Genomic DNA, 19727 nt, shown 5'->3' on the forward strand with positions numbered 1-19727 from the left:
GGCAGAGCAAGGACAGGGGACACAGGAAGCCCCTGCCCCCCATACCAGCCTCTGAAGCTGCTTCCTCCTCACATCACTGAGCACCATGGTGGCACGCGACTCCCACCCAAGCATTCTGGCTTCTGTTGGGCCCCCACCCCAGCACAGCTTCCAAATATGACACTAAGTCCCAGCACCAAGACCCTCCCCCACACACATGAGAGAGGCCAGTCTCCTGGACAGAGCCTGAAGGACATTCACCCACGTGGGCCCACCTACCTCCCTGCACACCTTCCCCAGGGCTGCCACCTCTCACTTTTCTCTCCAATGGCCCAGCAGAGACAGAGACACCACCTACCCGGGACAGCCTGGGGCTTCCGCCTGGGTTGGAGCTGGGGGAGAATGAGAAACAGACTTCTTTCCTCACACAGAGGTCAGTCTCTGGGTCTGATCCCAGGCTCTGAGGCTCTGAGTCAGACGCTGCCTTCACCACCTGCTCTGGACAGGTGACTCAGGGCAAATGTGTCCAACCTGGCACGGTTTGCTCAAAGACTCCCGACCTGAGCCATCTGATTTCTCCACATGAAACACCTTGGTCCGATAGGGAGGCTGCCAGCACTGAGAAGCTCAGCCCCAGAACAAAGTCCACCATCTGCTGGGCTGGAGAGGAGGCCAGCCCAATCCAGAACCCCAGGACCCCAGCAAGATTTCTTGTTCCTGGGTTAACCTTCCTTGGACAACCTAGAAGAGGCTGGAGGCTGGGAAGGTATGAAACATTACTTGGGGTGTACACTGCGCCTGGCGTGCTGCGAGGAGCTTTACATAAACATCGGCACACACAGTCTTGCCTCCAATCTAGCAAATATTATCATACCTATCCTACAGGTGAAAACAATCACAACACACAAATTCATTGAACACCAAGACCTGGTGCCCTTGGGTCACAGCCCATCACTGGCTCAGCAACTCCCCTGAGGTTACCCAGCCAGGGCCTAAATCCAGATCTGCCCAACACCAAAGCCCATGCTCTTTCTATGGCACCACATTGCCTCTCTGTCCCTAAAATAAAAAACCGGTTCTCAGGAGCAGGGGCTGATACAACTCTGTGCTTCTCAAAGTCTGGTCCCCAAGCCAGCAGGATGAGCACCGGTGGCTAGAAATGCAGATTCTCAGGCTGTGTCCTAGTCCTCCTGAATCAGAGGCTGTGCAGTGGGGCCTGGCGCTCTGCTTCGGCAAGCCCTCCAGGTGATTCAAGCATGAGGACCTAGGACGTGATGCACACAGAACATGTGGAGCACCGTAGCACAAAGGGACAAGGCACTTCTGTTTCTCCCCTTGGGATGATTGCCTTGTGACCAGGGTGCTTCCTCCCACATGTCCCCTTCTAAGGTGGCATTCAGCCCATCTGCCCCCTAAAGAGCCTCCCACACACACGTCCTCGGCACAGCCTCTGTGAGCTCTTGGTGTGCGCCAGGCTGGGATGTCTGAGTGGCCCTCTCTTCGGAAGAATGGAATGTGCTCCAGCGCTCACCAGCAAATGTCTCAGGGTCCGCTGGGGGCTTTAATGAGCGTGTAGGTGCAACCCGTGGGAAGCCCTTGGAATGCAACGTGGAGCTGCAGAGGACCAGCTGCTGCCAGGGCAGCCAGGCCCACAGTCGCATGCATGCATGCTGGAGACAGAGCTGTCTTTGTCTGTGGGTACTGGGTACAGTTCCACTTTGCAGGGCTGAGTCTGGGGGCGGGGGGCAGCGGAGGAACTTCTCAAGGGCAGGGAATGGAGGCCTCCGTCAGTGCCATGTTTTCTGTTCATACGCACAGACTCTCTCCATTCCCGGGTGCAGTGCAGCTGGCAGCAGCTCCTAGGGCTCTCAGTCTGGCAGAAAGGCTGGGACTGACGCAGTACCCCAGACCTCTGGAGGCCAGCCTGGTGATGCCCAAAACTCACACCCTTCCCAGATCTTACAGCCTCCCTCGGACACCAGGCCTAAGCCCCCCATCACCTGTGCCTGAATCCAGTTCCCACTTTGTCCTACTATCGGATGACCTGTCTTGCTTACCTCTCAGAAGGCAAATTCATTCCAAAGCATAGGAGAAATCCTGCCCAGATCCTTACTGACATAGGGTGGAAACTATTGCATCTGTGTCCTCCAGGACCTCCTCTAGAAAAAGGACAGACTCCCCATCGCTGCCTAACACTCCACAGGCCAGCTCGCTGTGTGCCAGCAGAAAGAGAGGAAGAAGCAGGCAGGACGAACTGGGGCAGCTGGTGGCACACCTCACTCAGCCAAGGTCTTACTATGGGATCGTGGTCATGTTTCAGCTTTAGCTCACTCATCTGCCAAATGGGATGAGCACAGTGCTCCTGAGGGATGGGCCAAGAGAAGAGGAAGGACCCCCCAGCGACAATGCACATGTGCACCTTCCATCTGCGTTTTAATCTCCCCTTAGCATGAAAACTGAAGCTCACCTCCATGCGATCGCCTCTGTGCACTGGCACCCGCACACGCTCGCGCTCACGCACACACACGTCCCCATTTTCAGTTACGTAAAGACTGGCAGGCATCTGCAGACGTCTGTCCATGTGTTAGACGTGGATGAGCACTCAGCTTCCTTCTGCCCTGTCATCAACCCTATGAAGCAGATTCTACGTCTATACCCATTTCACAGATGGAGAAACTAGGACTCGGGGAAGGAGCAGCTCACCTTCCTGGGGCGCGCAGCTGCTGGCAGCCGAGCAGCACATGAACCCCCATCTGTGTGCCTCACACCCTCTGGATACGTCCACGGGTGACACTGCCCACGAGGTCTTGGAAGAGGCGAACATTCCAGGGGGAAAGCTGTGCACCTTGTCCTTCCAGCGGTGGAGCCCAGATATCTTCAAGCCATCGTGATGCCAGCCAGAGTTTCATGACCAATGACTGTAAACTAATGCACAGAGCATGTTGACGTCGTGGCTGAAAGTGACCAGACCCTCTGCACGTAAGCTCGGGATGAGCGCCACTGACCAGGAGGCCTTTCCCACAGGTTTGCGTGGAGAGCCGGCATCTTCTGGGATTAGACCATGAGTTCTATTTATGCCATGATGTTTCGATTTATTTTGTTTTTGAAACTTGATGTCCACATTTTTCTGATGCTTTCCCTCTTTTTTTTTAAATTATAAAAGTAATACATATCTGCTATAGCAAGTCAAAATATTCAGAAGGCAAAACGAAAAGTGTGTTCACGGGGTCATCTGTTCTGGTCAAAAAGCAGCCAAATCAAGAGGATCGTGGTTGGAGTCACATCATGGGGGAGACCACAGCTTCTGCCCTGCCTGCCCCGGGAGCTTAGGCCACTCCCTTCCTGAGCCTCACTATTCTCCTCTGCAGAATGGGAATGACAATCCAGCAGTTGCTCCCCTGGGCCCAAGGAAGGACCTACCTAGTATTCTTTAAAAACCCTCCGGAGTTCTTCACACTTTGAAGTTGAGGCCCTGAGGACTATCCCAGAGGTCTTACTTGCTGTAACAATTATCACTGACTTCCATGTAGACCCTGTTGCTCTCCCTCCGGCCTTCTCTTCTCTCACTTCTCCATTCTGGGCTTGGCACCCTTTCAGGGTCATAGCCATTGCTGATATGCAGTGTGATGAGAACCAGGGCCCACAGCCCATCCCGCTGGCATGCAGGCCGTCCCTGTGCCAACGATGCCCAAACCCATGTCTTTAGCCTTGGATTTGCTTCTAAGTCAGGAACTCTTTTTTCCTGCCACCTGCTTAGCATCTCCACCTGGGGACTGACTGGTGATGCCCAAAACTCACACCAGGAGCAGCCCTGTTGATCGACCCCAGTTCTGACCCTCCACGTTCTACCCTATTCATCAGCTATTCTTGTTGGCCCTCCTAGCAGGAAACACCCCTACTGCACCCCCTTCCTCTCATCTCCACTGCCAGGGCTCTGACTCCATGGCCCTGCTGCTCCCCTCCCAGCTGGTCTTCTGGCTCCTGCTTGGATCTCCATGTTCCTTTCTACAAAATAACCCATCACAGTTTTGTGGGATTTGGTAGGTGGGTTATGTCCTGTGTGCGCCCTTACACCATATGGAAAAGTGTGTTGCTCCACTAAAAGTGTCCCGTGCCCCACATATTCACCCAAGACTTTGCATTGCTTTTTACAAATCAAATCCCAATGCCTTACCATGTCTCAAAAGATTGACATGCCCTCACCCCTGTTCGTCCTCCCTTTCCTGAACAAGCCGAGTCTCTGTCACTCTAATGTGTTTGTCCAAACTTCTCTCTGCTTCCAGATTCTCATATCCTAAATGTGACCTTTCCTGTCCACTCCATCTAAACTAGTGCCCAGGCACTCCCTACTACACCCCCTTTTTTCCTTCCTCATAGAACCTGTCACTACCTGAAGGTGTTCTTGGCCTGTTGGGGACCTTGTGTACCACCTATCCATCCCCTCCAGAGCACAAGCGCCCCAAAGAGAGATCGTCAGCTTCGTTCACTGCAGGTTCCCAGCTCTAGGACGTTCCTGGCCCATAAGGGCTCAATAAACATTTACCGAATGAATCAACCCACAGCTGAACGAATAAATAAGTGACTAATGCCATGTAATGAGCTTCTACATTTGTTTGTATTTTAGAGCCTACAAAGAGCTCTTACAGATATTTTCTTAATCAAATGAATCCTATTAGGTACAGATTTAAATGGAACTTAAGAAACGTGCTCACTCTCTGTCCCGGTTCCCTGAAGCTCACAGATTAAGAAACAGTGGGAACGTCTCTCCGAGGGAACAGAGTCTATTTCTAAGAGCTCCGATAATCCTGTGGGTTGGACAGGCACATGGTTTCATCCACGGCCACGGTGTGAAAGAAGAGAGCTTGGAGATACAGCCTTGACTTTGTGCACACGCCTCCTGCGGGCCCGACGCCGTGCCAAGCGCTGTCGACACAGGCTCCAGCCCCACGATGAACCTGTGCAGTGGGTGCCATGGGTTATCCCTATTTCCCTGCCGAGGCCAGGGACAGAGCAGAAGCACGGCGGCCAGGTGACTTTCTCAAAGCTCAGAGCCAGGATTTGAACCCAGGGCGATCTGACAACAGAGTCCAGGCAGCCCATCCACAAACCCAAGCTGAGTAAATAAACCGAGCTGAGCCATCTGGAAATCCCAGCCACACCAGTCCGCCCAGCACAGGGTGGGCTCAGAAAGGGTTACGCACCACGGCGGGAGGGAGTGGTCCGTGCTGGTGGCGCTTTCTCGAGGCCAGGATGAGGACTGTTGGCGCAGCACGCCTCCCCGCCACCTGGCCTCCAGCAAAGGCCAGGTAAGAGCGAACAGCACAGGGGGCCCCGGAGCGGCTGTTTCTGCGCAGCAGGGCCTTGGCAGGACCGCTGTGCTGTGTTGGTTGGGGTGTGCCCTCCTAGAAGGGTGCGGAAGGGGCCGAGCCCCTCTCTTCTGCATCTCTGACTGGAGGCCAGGGGTCCCCCAGCCAGCGTGCCTGGCCCCGCCCCTCTCCGTGGAGCAGGACAGCCGGACCCCGCTGCCCCCTGTCTGCCCACACAACCTTCTGAGGAGCGTGGCTTCCTGCCTTGCCTCAGAAAGCAACATTTGTAAAGATGAAGAAATCCCTACTTTCCTTTCTTAATTTGTTATTGTCATGACATGACTGACTCAATAAGCAAAAATGTAAGATCCTTGCCCGGGGTCACAGGCTTGTCTCCCCCAGCACGCCTGATGTTCCTCCAGAGGCTCCCGCCTCCTCCCACCTCCGCACCTCGGGGCACGCACGCCACGCTGCCCTTTCTAACTCCAGGCCCCTGCCTCCCGGCCAACGCTTGGGCAGTTTTCAAGGTTTGGCTTGGAGTCACCTCCTCCAGGAAGTCCTCCTTGTCATTCCCCCCAACTCACTGAAACAGGAGCTGCCCTGCTCCGGGAGTCCAGGGCTCTGGTTTTCAGCCCCAGGATGCTGCTGACTGGCTGTGTGACCAGGGATGAGCCACCCCCTCTGCTGAGCCACAAGTTTCCACATTGTGGAAGGCGTTTTAGAAGACTTCAGTGCAGGGGCACCTGGGTGCCTCAGTGGTTGAATCTGTCTTTGGTTCAGGGTATGATGCTGGGGTCCTGGGATCGAGTCCCGCATCAGGCTCCCCGCAGGGAGCCTGCTTCTCCCTCTGCCTGTGTCTCTGCCTCTCTCTCTCTCTCTCTCTCTCTCTGTGTGTGTCTCTCATGAATTAATAAAATCTTTTTTAAAAAAGAAGAAGACTTCATTGCGAATGCTCTCACCACCTGACACCTGACACCTGGTGGTGGTTCAGCAAATACCAGCACTGCCTTCCGCCCTCCCCATCCCATCACCTGCAGTGAACCCAGTGCCATCCACAACCCGAAGGATAGAAGGACCCCAGGGCCAGGGCAGGAGCCAGATCCCTGCCCTCAGTCCCTCTCCGTTTCTGCCCCAGACCACCCTAGCACGTCAGACAGTTGAGAGCACACATCCCTCCTACAATCCTATCCTCCTTGGCTGCTTCCGCCTTCATCTCAGTGGAAGAGGCACGCGCTCCCCCAGTGCCCGGGCCCGTCTGCGCAGCTGCATGCAGTACACGGGAGCTCTCGTGGGAACAGCTTGGCCCCCATCACCCTCACTCAGGATCACAGAGGCCCCACGTGAGGCCCCGCACCCACCTATGTACGCACACAGAGCCTTGCCATAGTTCTCCCCACCAGCCAAGGGTCCAGCTCCCACGACAGGGCACCTGCTCCATCTCCTCTGTCCTGGCCTCGTACCAAGCCCACTCTCAGACCCCAGAGCACCAGCCCTAACCGCATGCCCAGAGACACCCTGTGTCAGCACCAGCATCCTCCCTCCTGCCCAGCCTAACCTGCTGCTGGGTGGGGCTCCCTCAGGGCCTCAGCCTAAGCCAGCACTCGGTTCTGCCCCTGTGGCCGAGGCAGGACAAAGCAGGTACTGTATGTTATTAAACTACATGTTTAAATTTAGTGACACATCATATATCATTAGTAAAAACCAAACGCAACTGAGAAGGGGCTTGGGAGAGCTTTCTGGGGGCAAAGTTCTGCATCGTGCCCAGAGTTGGCCTTACACAGCCGTGTCCATTTTTCGAAATCAATAGAATGGCACATTTTAGATACACACATTTCAGCGTAGGTGCACTTTATCTCAAAAAAGAACAGTAAGCAAATACTGAACTCAGATTAATTACATACACGCTGAAGTGTTTAGAGGTGAAGGGTAGTGATGCCTAAAACTTATTCGGAAACATATCCAAAAACTGAGATGGGTGCATGGATGGGCAGACAGACGACAGGATGGATGGACACGCGATGAGACAAGTAGAGTAAAATGTTACTTGGAGAATTAAAGCAGTGGGGTGTGCCCACTGACGACAGTTCTTCCCACTTTTCTGTATGTTGGAATGCTTTTTTATTGTAATATTTTGGAAGAAATGCAATTGAGAGCAAGCTCGAGAATCCATGATTTGGGGAATGGGTAAACCAGTTGTGGCACAGGCATCTGATGTGGGTTTCTGGGGCCAGAGAGCTGGAGGTTCGGCTAACTCTGCAGGAACCGACAAGCCCCACCGTCCAGGAGCAGGATGCGTGCGTGTGAGGGTCGCCGTTGACGCGGCTCGGCCACAGGACCTACAGAACGCCGAGGACACGGGCTTTAGAAACAGACCCGCCTCGGCTCGACTCTGTGTGGCTGCCTCATTGCTATTCACCTGTAAAGTAAAGACAACCGTGTTCACCTCCCAGGGGCATGGGGAAGGTCAAAGCAGCCTGTGCCTGGTGCTGCGGGATGCTCAGGAGGGAGAGAGGCCCGTGTCACAGAGACGCTTCCGGGATGTGCACCTGGGGGCCGGCGCCCCAGGTGTGGGGAACACAGGTGAGTGACTCATGCTCACAAAGGAGTTTCTTGAGGCCTCTCCCCTCCAGCACAAGCTTGTATTTCCTGAGCTAACAAGTCACCATGATTATTTTTCTTAAATGCTGCAGAGAAAACAGGTGGAAGTATACTAAAAATGCTCACAGTGGCTCATAAGCTGGTGAGATTTGAGGTAGTTCTTTTTTCTCATCCCTGCCCTATGAGGTTCTGTTCCCTTTACCTAAAGCTTGCTTTCCCACCCCTACCCCCACCCAATTCCTGCACATCCTTCAGAAAACAGCTCAAACAACACCCCTGCAGGGAAGCCCCCCTGACCCACTGGGTTAGTTCCCCATCAGAGCACCCCAATGCACCTAACCCTCTTTCTCTATAGATTTACACACATCTGCGTAAACAGCCAGGCTCGTGACACCCATTAGATCTCCAGAACCCAGCCTAGTGCCTGCAACCTAGAATGTTCTTTTTTTTTAAAGATTTTATTATGTATTTATTTATGAGAGACACAGAGAGAGAGAGGCAGAGACACAGACAGAGGGAGAAGTAGGGTCTCTGTGGGAAGCCCAATATGGAACTTAATCCCAGGACCCTGAGATCACAACCTGAGCCACCCAGGCATCCCAGCCTAGAATGTTCTAAATAAATGGCTGAAAATGAGTTCTAAATGCTTGAGAAAGTGACTTCATTCTTTGCAGCTTGAAACAGAAATAGGAAATGGGTGGTAGGGTGGGGAGGGCAATAAGGTAGACTCAGTACATCCACACTTGTCTTGGGTGACACCACGTAGCTCTCAACTATCAAAGAAGCATGGCGGTCCCTCAGATGGCTTTACTTCTCCCTTGATCACAGACCCCACTCCTGATGCTCCAGCCCCACACAGAGCCTCCCTCTGCAAACCCTCCCTGCCCACGCCAGTCATGGAGAGGCACAAGGGTCCCCCGGTCCTGGGATTCCATTTCCAGCTGAAGGAAAGGAGGCACCTGCAGAGGACATCATGTGACCGCCGGTTGGGTAGACAAGCGAGCGCTACGTCATGTGCTCAGAATGTGTATCTGTGAGATGGCAGGACTAGAAGCCTTCTTAGAGGCAATTCTCCTCCACCAGCCTTCACCCACCTTCTAGACAAGGACAGTGAGCCCCCTGGTACAGAAATGGGCTTCCCCAGGTCACGTTGCACTGTAAGGATCTAACTGGACAGGTGTCTGTGCATTTAACCCTCAATTATCCTACAGCTGAACTCAGAGAATGGGACTTACTCATCACTATTAAGTGACATTATAGGGTGTCTCCCAGATTAGCTCCCAGACCCAGGACCGAGGTACTTATTTCCACAGCTGATGAAGAGCCACTTGTAACAGTCAGAATCTCTTTCCAAGAATGACCCTCTGCTGAAGACAGCTGCCTTGCCCCAGGCTGTGCCCTGATCCTAGGGCAGCCCACAGACATGATGGGTCATTGCAGGTGTACAAAACCCATGGGATCAGCTGGATCATAGCTGCATCCTGCCCAGCATCTCCTTCTGGGAGAAGGACACACAGATGGTGTCCCCAGACACACTCTCCAATGACCTTCCTACACGAATTGCTGTCTCAGAGGCTTACCAGAAAACCCAACCACTCATGGCAATGTGGCCAGGGACACGAAGCGGCAAGGCCTCCCCAGAAACAAAATGGTTTCACCAAATATTGAGCACCTACTGAATACCAGATCAATCCCAGCCCTTGACGACTCCCCAGTAAATGCACCCATGTGGTCCATAGCCAAAGGGAGACATTCCAAATGCTAGACCCCCTGGCTGCAAGAGAGAGGGTGCATGGCTGCCTGGCCATGGAGGGCTCCCTCCATCCCCAAGCCCTGAGTGCTCTGTGAGGGCTGCCATGGTCCCATAGGGCAGGAGCATGTACAGGAGCTGCCCTATTCTGGGTGTCACTCATACGATGCTCTGGCCATCTCCATGTGTGATCTCCGTGATTGCTTCTATAGTCCCAAGAGGTAGGAATGAACTCACAATATCCATTTTGCAGAGGAGGAAACCGAGCCTTGGAGAGGTTGAATGCCTTCCCCCAAACCAACTAGCCTGTGCATCACAGCGCCAAGACCGCATCCCGGGTGGCTGGACCCCACAGCCTGGTTCTTGGTCCCCACGTCCCACTGCCCTCCTTCAGACTTCAGAGATGCTTTGATGCAACCTAACCAATTGGCCTCTGGGCTCTGGCTCTATCGTCCATATCTCCCTGGAGCTGGAACACTCAGAGTGTGCCTTTGACTTGTCTCATTCCCCCTTTTTAAAGAAAACCATGTGTTTACTCTCTGATGCCAAAGTTACAACAGGGCTGAAGCTTTGCCAGTGTTAACTTTAAACGTTGGGCAGAGGGGTTAAAACCCTCCCTGGTGCCTGTTTATTTGTGTTTCCAGAGCAAAAGGAGGTCGGCTAAAGAAATGATCTCGGATCTACTGGGCTGTCCCTGCAAGAAGGCAGGGAGTCTGGCCGGGAGACTCAGGCCCCTCCCAGCCTCACCTCTGCCCTCCCCATGCCCAGCTCTGCAAGGCTCAGATGGTCCCCTGCTCCATTCTCCCCAGACACCAAGCAGCTCCCTCTCCTGTCCTGTTTCCTGCTGGGACCAGAGCTCAGCGAGTGGGGACCCTGACAACTGCCCATTTATCTACTGATGTCCCTGCCCCTGCTCATTGAGAGCCACACTCACAGAGGAAGCGAGGGCTCATAAAAGCCAACTGCCCCGGCTGTTCTCATCCCCTCGGGGGACCTGCCCTCACCCGTCACCTCTCTGCCAACCAGCCTAGAGAGCACACAGGCAGCTCTACAAGGACAATGCAGACAGACAGAGATGTGTCCTGCTGCACCACACGTGCACACACACGGGCGAGCGCGCACGCGCACAAACACACACACACACACACACACACACACACACACACACTCTATGGCATTATCAAAATCATGCTTTTCCATACCCCTCCGGGAGGATGTCAAGAAGAGGCAAGCCCTCCATCCCCAGCTCCCCGGGAGCCCCCGAGAAGAAGCTGCACTCACCATTCTCCCTCCGAGGGAAGATTCTCTTCTGCAAACTCATGCCGTGCAGGGCTTTGAGGATGGGGCTGAGCCAAAAAGCCCCTCAGAGCCCCAGCCAGATTGAGAAGTCCCGGGGATCACCGGCAGCTCCTGGGCAAGGAATATTTGAATAGGAGTTAAAACTCCGAAGTAGCTCCTCGTTAGAACTGGTTTTCCCCCCGGCAGGGAGGGAGGGAAAAAAATCCCTTTCCCTCTGCCAGCAAATCTTTAAAGTCTCACAACGGTTGCTTCCAACCCCTGCCTTTCTTGCGAAGCAAATGTTCATGAAGGCAATGTTATTTCACTGAATCAAGCCCTCAGATCATAAGCCTTTTCCTGTACCACAAACAGAAATGTAAAACCTCAAACTTTCCTTTGGACTCAGACTCTGTTGGGAGCGGACTGAACACAACCCTCTCTGAGGTCGAATGTATGGAAAATGTGCTAAACGGTTTAGATCATCCCAAGCACTGGACTCGGCTCCCCACCTCCCAACTTTTTTTTTTCTTCTTTTTTTAAATGAGTTCTGGTGTGTTTATGTAATTGCAAGGGACAAACACAACACCTAAAATCTCTGCCCAAAGTTGAAGTGATTCATTTTCTCCTTCACACACACACACACACACACCACACACAAACACAGCGCCTGTTTAATCCAAGTGAAAACGCCTTTCATAAAATCTGCTAAGGGCTTGGGCAGAGCGGCTGGTGGTGAATGCAGCCTGTGTCCCCAGAAGGGCAGTTGGGCTCCGGGGAAGGTGGAGGCTGCCTTTCATCAGAACAAACAGAAGGCACTCTGACTCCCGCCCGAGTCGGGACAAGCAAGCATAAAAGAAAAGTGGGCACGAGCCCTGGCTAACTGAGCTGTAAAAATGTTTTCTGCCCACTGTACCCAATTTCCCCTGTTTGCCTTCTCATACCAGGAGATTTTATTTTTAGACTTGGACAAGATGTACTATTATTTTAAGTGACCGACTTGATTGCCGGGTTATATAAATCCTTGGATTCCCCACCGAAAAGACCAAAAGAATATACAATAAGTGGGCAAAGAGTCAGAGCTGGAAGCTGGGGAAGAATGTGATGGTTTTGGGAACGCAGACATAGATGATTGGACTGAAAGGAAAGCCTGATCAATCAGATAGGGAGAAAAACCCACCAGGGAAGCAAGCGACACAGACCTGGTCCAGGTCCGGGGTTACCTGTCACCTGCCAAGAGCCCCCAGTCTTCCCAGGTTAGGCCCCAGCCATGGCCACCACCACCGACAGCCCCTGGACCAGGGTCAAGGCCACCACGGCTCAGGTCCTTGGAGTCAAAGGCTCCCGAGTTACGACCGCTGTGCTCAAACCACGCCCAGGTCACGATGGTCCCTCTACCAACACATACGCCCCACGTTTTCCCATAAATAATCATTCTTCAGACCAGTGCCACAGGTTGCCAGAAAAACCTCTGCTGTCAGCACCTGGAGTAGGAACAGCTCCCTGACAGTCATCCCCATCCTGGGATGAGGGTTGGGATCCGGGCTGGCGTGGCCCCGCTGCCCGCCCTACCTGGCCCTGAGCAACCAAGCAATAGCCCAGGTCCCGAAGCTGCAGGACACCGGGGCTCTGTCACCAGCACCGCGGGGACCAGAACCTGGCTTTGCCTCCTAGCAGGACGCGGCCATAGCAACACAGAGAGACAGGGCTACGTAAACAGGGAACGCTTTGCAGAAATTAAAATGATGCGATAAAGTAAGCTTTACTATCATAGAAAGATGTCTGCATTATATTGCCTCATGAAAAGAATAGGGTGCGAACTGCAGAGTGTATGCTCTATAGATGTGAAAGATTAAATTTGGAGAAGTAAAATTATGGGTGTTTTCCTCTACGAACTTCCCAGTGTCCATGCTGATACCCCCACAATTCAGGGAGCAGCTATACCTTTCCATTCATACCACCTAGAGCACGGTAGAAAATTTTTAATTAAAAATAATTTTTCTGGGCAGCCTGGGAGGCCCAACAGTTTAGTGCCGCCTTCAGCCCAGGGCCTGATCCTGGAGACTCAAGATCAAGTCCTGCATTGGGCTCCCTGCATAGAGCCTGCTTCTCTCTCTGCCTGTGTCTCTGCCTCTCTCTCTCTCTCTGTGTCGCTCATAAATAAATAAATAAAATCTTTTTAAAATAATAATAATAATAATAATAATAATAATAATTTCACTTTAAAAAATAATTTTTTAATTGAGTCACTGGCTTTAGAACTTAGTCCTAAATAGATTTTGTCAAGTTGATAGTGAGGACTATAATTTTGAAAGTCATGGCTTTTGATCATATGAATTAAGCCTTTGACAAAGGAGTTTTTATTCGGAGTGGTAGGCAGATTATTGACCCCTACATAAAAGGTCCACATCCTGTAGGAGGAATCTTTGAATGTGTTATGGTGCTTGGAGGGGAGTTAAGGTTGAAGATGGAAATGAACTTGCTGATCAGCTGACTTTAAGATAAAGGGATTATCCTGGATTACCCAGGTGAGACCCATGTAATCAGAAGGGTCTATGAATGTGAGAGGGGGAGGCAGAAGAGGGGGTCAGAGTTTGAGAAGCCACAGTGCCAGCTTTGATGACAGAGGATGGGGCCATGAGCCACAGATGCAGCCACGAGCCACGGATGCAGCCACGAGCCACGGATGTAGCCATGAGGCACAGATGCAGCCATGAGGCTCAGATGCAGCCATGAACCACGAATGCAGCCATGAGTCATGAATGCAGTCATGAGCCACGAATGCAGCCACGAGCCACAAATGCAGCCACAAGCCACAAAGCCAGCCACAAGGCACAGATGCAGCCACGAGCCACAGGTGCAGCCACGAGCCATGAATGCAGCCATGAGCCACAGATGCAACCATGAGGCACAGATGCAGCCATGAGACACGGATGCAGGTGGCCTCCAGAAGGAAATGGATTCCCCCTCCAGTCTCCAGAAGGGAACACAGCCCTGCCAATACCTTGACTACAGTCCGGGGAGACCCTTCTACACTTCTGACCTCAAGAACGACAAGATAATGACTTTGTATTGCTTTAAGCCACCACTTTTGTGGTGATTTCTTACAGCAGCAATCGGAAACTACTATGTTTGAGTTTGTTTTCATTTTGTTTTCATTTTGTTTTCATTTTGTTTTCCTCGATCCTGAAAGCTTGCCTTTGACTACAAACAGCAAAGTCTGGAGGAGTCAAAGCACAGTATTTACATAAGCTCACAGATTTGGGAAAAGCCATGTGATGATGAAAGAACAAGTTGCCTTCTTGGAGCGCCTGGGTGGCTCAGTCGGCTAAGCATCTGCCATTGGCTCAGGTCGTGATCCTGAGGCCCTGGGATCGAGTTCCGCATCAAGCCCCACATTGGGCTTCCTGCTTGGTGGGCAGTCTCCCTCTCCTTCTGACCCTCCCCTCTGCTCATGCTCTCTCTCTCTCTCAAATAAATAGAATCTTTAAAAAGAAAAAGGTTGTCTTCTTATCCAAAAGGAGACAAAAGATCCACCCAAGTGGAGGTGATTGGGGTTCAAAGATCTGCATGGGGGCCTGAGAAGGAGCCCCACTCTGATGCCTCCTGATTGATAACCAGACACACAGTGCACATGGGAGACAAGAGAGGACACACTTCCACATGAAATGCCTACCGGAGTGGACACGTTCTCCCACAGAGGGAGTGTGGCTGAAAGTTCCCTGGGCCTTGAGAGGGTACCCAGAATAGCCTGAACGTGCCAGTGCTCCTGGGGAGCTCCAGACAGCTAGATGCGGATGGAGGGGAGTGCCCTGAGTGGCTGTGAGAAGCAGTTGCCTGGGCGCTCAGCTGGGTGGGGTGGAGCCTCGGGGACAAGGGAGAGGCTGGCGGGCTCCATGCACACCGAGCGCTCCAAGAGGCGCCCATGCATGGCTATCACCCTCCGCAGCACCCTGACAGTACTCAGCACCCAGCACTCAAACTCTGACTGGACTGAGCAGATAGGTGCCCAGAGGGGACAGGGTAAAATCAGCAGTAAATCAGGAATGACTAACATTAGCATTAGCATCAGCAGAAGGGAGGGTTTACAAGTGAGTCCAGTTACAGAGAAATAAGGAAGGCTGCACGTTCGTGCATATTATTTTTTCCTGTAAATAGGCTATCAGCTACGTGCCGAGATGTGAACAGAAGTTATCTGTGGCCAGTGGGATTATGAACACTTTTTTATTTTTTTTATTCTGTATTTCCTAATTTATTTTTTTCTCCAAAAAGAACAAGTTTATTTCTTAGCAAAAAAAGTGGGGGAACAGCATATACATAGGAAGCCGTAATGCGTGGAAGGCCAGAGCCGTGCACAGAGGCACAGCCTGTGTCCGTCATGAGCAAGAGGGCTGTGCTTCCTTCACTGATGTGCCCGAGTGTCCAGAACAGTGCCTGGCACGTGGCAGATGTTCCAGAAGTATTTGCAGAATGATTTCCTCAGCCAATCTGCCAATCTGCACACCCCTAGGACAGCCTGCTTGCTGGGTTCTCCGCACTGATGACTCCTTTTCCATCTTATCCTGTGTCTCCGGGGCTTCGGTGGAAAAGCTCGAGAGGCCGCAGTGGGAATCCCGGGCCCAGCGGCCTGGCCTCTGAGCTTAACATTTCCCAAGTGTGCAGCAGGGGAGAAGCTAAGGTAGACCTGCGAGGGCATTGCTGTTGGCCCCCGGGTGTCTGTCCCCCCACCTGCTCCACCAGGAAGCCCCCAAACCGCCGGGCTTCCTCACATGGCAACTTCTGCTCAGGAGGTGCCCGGGCCAGGTGGGTGAGGGGGGCCACATGGCACAATTTTAGGCATCCTCACAGATTGTAAGGGAAGAGCCTAGAACGTTGGGGAAGCAGGTCTCGTATCTGGGGGTGGGGGAGGGGGCTTCTCTCTGTGGCCTCCTCCCATAAACAGAGTCGCCTCCTTGGCCCCTCCTGGGCACCATGAGGTGACAGAGGGAGTATCTTTAGTTCACTCAAGGTCGGGTCCACCGCCACACCACCCTGAATGCACCCGATCTCATCTGTCGCACAAGGTCTGCCACAAAGAACGGGATCCCGTCTCTTACTATTTAAACCGCCTCAAGCTCCCACATTCCAACCCACTGGCCCCTCTTGGCCTCTGCCTCTGCTCCCACTAGCAGGGCTGGGGTCCTAGGACTGGGAAGTGTATGGTGTTGACCTCCCCCGACCCAGCAGCCCCCTGGGGTGTGCTCACTTCGGGGGGCCTGGGTCTTTCCTCAGCCGCACAGTGGGCCATACCCGGTCCTGAGCCAGTCCTGCCCAGGAAGCCAGGCTGTGGGCGTCTCAGCAAGCGTGGCTGGTGGGCTGCAGATGCTCGGAGCTGTGGGCACAAAGCCTGCCGGCCTTCCGTGAGCCCTGGGCCTCCGGCTCCCATGCGTCCGTCTGCCCCGCCAGGCCTGCCTCCCACTTCTGCGGATGGGCCTATCCCCTCCCTGCTGGACCTGGAACCTGCCCTGAACCTTGCCCTGGACCATGCATCCCGTCAAGTTCTCGGCCTCTGACGTGGAAACGGGGCTCCTCTCTTCCCAACTGCTCACCCTTGCCCCCCACCACAGGAGCTGGCCCGGACCCCTTCCCAGGGCAGACGGCCCCATCCATGCCCTGCTCCTCTGCTCCCCGGGACTCGGCCCACTGCCAGGGCTTCCAGGAGCCGGGCCCATGGCAGCCTGGGGCCACTTTCTCCCGCTGCCCCTCAGCTGTGCCTCTGAGTGCCCGGCTGACCCTGCCAAGTCCCGTTCCATGTGTAAGCAAGAGCTGAGCCCTTGTTGATCAGCGTCACCCCAAGTCACAGACCTCCCAGGCTCTGCGTCCAGGTCCTCCCCGAGGAGCACGTGGCCTGCCCTGTCATCCGATGAGGTTACCTGGAGGGTCATGTGACCGGCTGTGTGATAGTGACCCTACAGGAGCCTGGGCTGCCTCAGCCAAAGCCAGGGAACTGTTTTTCAGTCTAAATGTGTAATTATTAACCTGAGTGCCTTCGTCCCCATGGATGGTTACATGCGCCAAAGAACCAATATTCTTGGTCAACCAACCCATTCATTTTTAAATGTTCACTGGCTTTAAAATTTACTTTTGTACTCAGAAAATTATAGAGACAGCCTAATATACCAAATCATGGCATTTATGATGTTTGAACATTATTTCAGGGGCAAACTGGATCTCCTAGCCCATTTGGCAAAGGGTGAAACACAGGCTGGTAATCCCAGATCTGAAAAAAAAGTCTTGAAATTCTGTCCATCATCTGTGGCAACTCCAGAAACCACAGCACCTGCCTTAACTGTTAACCACCTGACATGATGGTCCCTACCCTTCACCCCACCAGCCAGAGGGAACCACCTATCCTGCAAGACCGCATTTGGTGTTCAGTGGTCCCCTTTTTACAGATGTGGAAACAAAGCCTCAGAGGTGGGCTGGGGTGTGTGTGCTGGGGTCCCAGAAGTAAGAAATGATGGGCGTGACACACCCAGCGCTCTTCTGTAACGACCAAGAAAGGGCTGTTTGGTGCTCAGTCAAGAACGACATGGGTAGGTGACTGCATCCGTGCAGAGGACCTGCTCCCAGGTCCCCCGCTGGGAAGGTGGGGATTTTTGGAACCCACTCCAGGCCTGAGAGAGTCAGTCGTGGAACCAGGGAAGTCAGAGCTGGAAGGGCTTAGGGGTGAACTAATCTGTGTGGTTTGCAAACTTTTAGGAAGACCAGATCCCTTTCTCTCAAACGTCTCACATGGAACATTAATAGATAAAACAATGACAGATGAACATGAATTCATCCTGGCTGAAGGCAGGATGATGAGTCTATAGCTCATCACCACCTCCCCCTGTACCACTGGTCAGCATCCCCCCAGGTTCAGCTGAGCACGTCTGGAAGCCCCTGTCCTACAGCACCCCTCTCATCCACACCCAGACGTGTTGTGGTCTAGAGGGAAAATGATGTACCCAAAGATGAACCATCACAGGAACGGGGAGGGTCCCAAAGGCCACCTATTCCCACCACTCCTCTGCCCCCAGAGCCCCTATCTACCACTGCCTGGTGACCAGTAGAATCAGAGAGAGAAGCCCAAACAGGGACACATCCCAGCAGATCGTGGAGCTGGGCAGAACTTGCTTTATCAAACTTTTACATACTTGGTGCTTTTGAAAGCACGTCCAGAAGTATCTTCTCACATCTTAAATTTTTAATTTATCATGAAACATTTTCTGCAGACCCAAAAGCATAAAGTCTCATTTTATTCTGGAAGGCTTCTGTGGTTTTAATGTACAGTTTTGCATTTTGTATGTGCGTTACATTATGTGGATGTGTATACACACACGTATGTGTACACGGACATACACACGTATGTGTATACACATGGGTACACATATACATTTGTCATTCCTTGCCCATGGCCAACACTAAGTTGGCTATGTGTGAGTCCCCAAGAGTAAGCGTAGGTCACAGGGAAGAAAGTCACAATAATACCTGGCATCAGAAAGCTATTCAACATAGTACTGGAAGTCCTAGCCTCAGCAATCAGACAACAAAAAGACATTAAAGGCATTCAAATTGGCAAGGAAGAAGTCAAACTCTCCTCTTCGCCGATGACATGATACTCTACATAGAAAACCCAAAAGCCTCCACCCCAAGATTGCTAGAACTCATACAGCAATTTGGCAGTGTGGCAGGATACAAAATCAATGCTCAGAAGTCAGTGGCATTTCTATACACGAACAATTAGATTGAAGAAAGAGAAATTAAGGAGTCAATCCCATTTACAATTGCACCCAAAAGCAAAAGATACCTAGGAATAAACCTAACCAAAGAGGTAAAAGATCTATACCCTAAAAACTATAGAACACTTCTGAAAGAAATTGAGGAAGACACAAAGAGATGGAAAAACATTCCATGCTCATGGATTGGCAGAATTAATATTGTGAAAATGTCAATGTTACCCAGGGCAATATACACGTTTAATGCAATCCCTATCAAAATACCATGGACTTTCTTCAGAGAGTTAGAACGAATTATTTTAAGATTTGTGTGGAATCAGAAAAGACCCAGAATAGCCAGGGGAATTTTAAAAAAGAAAACCATAGCTGGGGGCATCACAATGCCAGATTTCAGGTTGTACTACAAAGCTGTGGTCATCAAGACAGTGTGATACTGGCACAAAAACAGACACATAGATCATGGAACAGAATAGAGAACCCAGAAGTGGACCCTGAACTTTATGGTCAACTAATATTCAATAAAGGAGGAAAGACTATCCATTGGAAGAAAGACAGTCTCTTCAATAAATGGTGCTGGGAAAATTGGACATCCACATGCAGAAGAATGAAACTAGGCCACTCTCTTGCACCATACACAAAGATAAACTCAAAATGGGTGAAAGATCTAAATGTGAGACAAGATTCCATCAAAATCCTAGAGAACACAGGCAACACCCTTTTTGAACTTGGCCACAGTAATTTCTTGCAAGATACATCCACGAAGGCAAAAGAAACAAAAGCAAAAATGAACTATTGGGACTTCATCAAGAGAAGAAGCTTTTGTACAGCAAAGGATACAGTCAACAAAACTAAAAGACAACCTACAGAATGGGAGAATATATTTGCAAATGACGTATCAGATAAAGGGCTAGTTTCCAAGCTCTATAAAGAACTTCTTAAACTCAACACCAAAGAAACAAACAATCCAATCATGAAATGGGCAAAAGACATGAAGAGAAATCTCACAGAGGAAGACATAGACGTGGCCAACACGCACATGAGAAAATGCTCCGCATCACTGGC

General features: G+C 51.9%; 1 protein-coding gene across 2 annotated transcripts in view; it reads right to left on the reverse strand.

Annotated features, from left to right (window-relative positions):
- IL16 (interleukin 16) overlaps positions 1-11404 on the reverse strand; it is a 102006-nt gene extending 90602 nt beyond the window's left edge. The window contains exon 1 of one of the 2 annotated variants that reach the window (XM_072801827.1): positions 10915-11404. In XM_072801827.1, the coding sequence (XP_072657928.1) occupies positions 10915-10954 (40 nt within the window). In that variant the 5' untranslated portion in view covers positions 10955-11404. The remainder of the gene's footprint in view (positions 1-10914) is intronic. The other variant, XM_072801836.1, reaches the window with a different exon arrangement.
- Between the last annotated feature and the right edge of the window lie 8323 nt (positions 11405-19727).

The sequence above is a fragment of the Canis lupus genome, chromosome 2 (genome assembly GCF_048164855.1).
Source record: "Canis lupus baileyi chromosome 2, mCanLup2.hap1, whole genome shotgun sequence".
NCBI classification, from domain to species: Eukaryota; Metazoa; Chordata; class Mammalia; order Carnivora; family Canidae; genus Canis; species Canis lupus.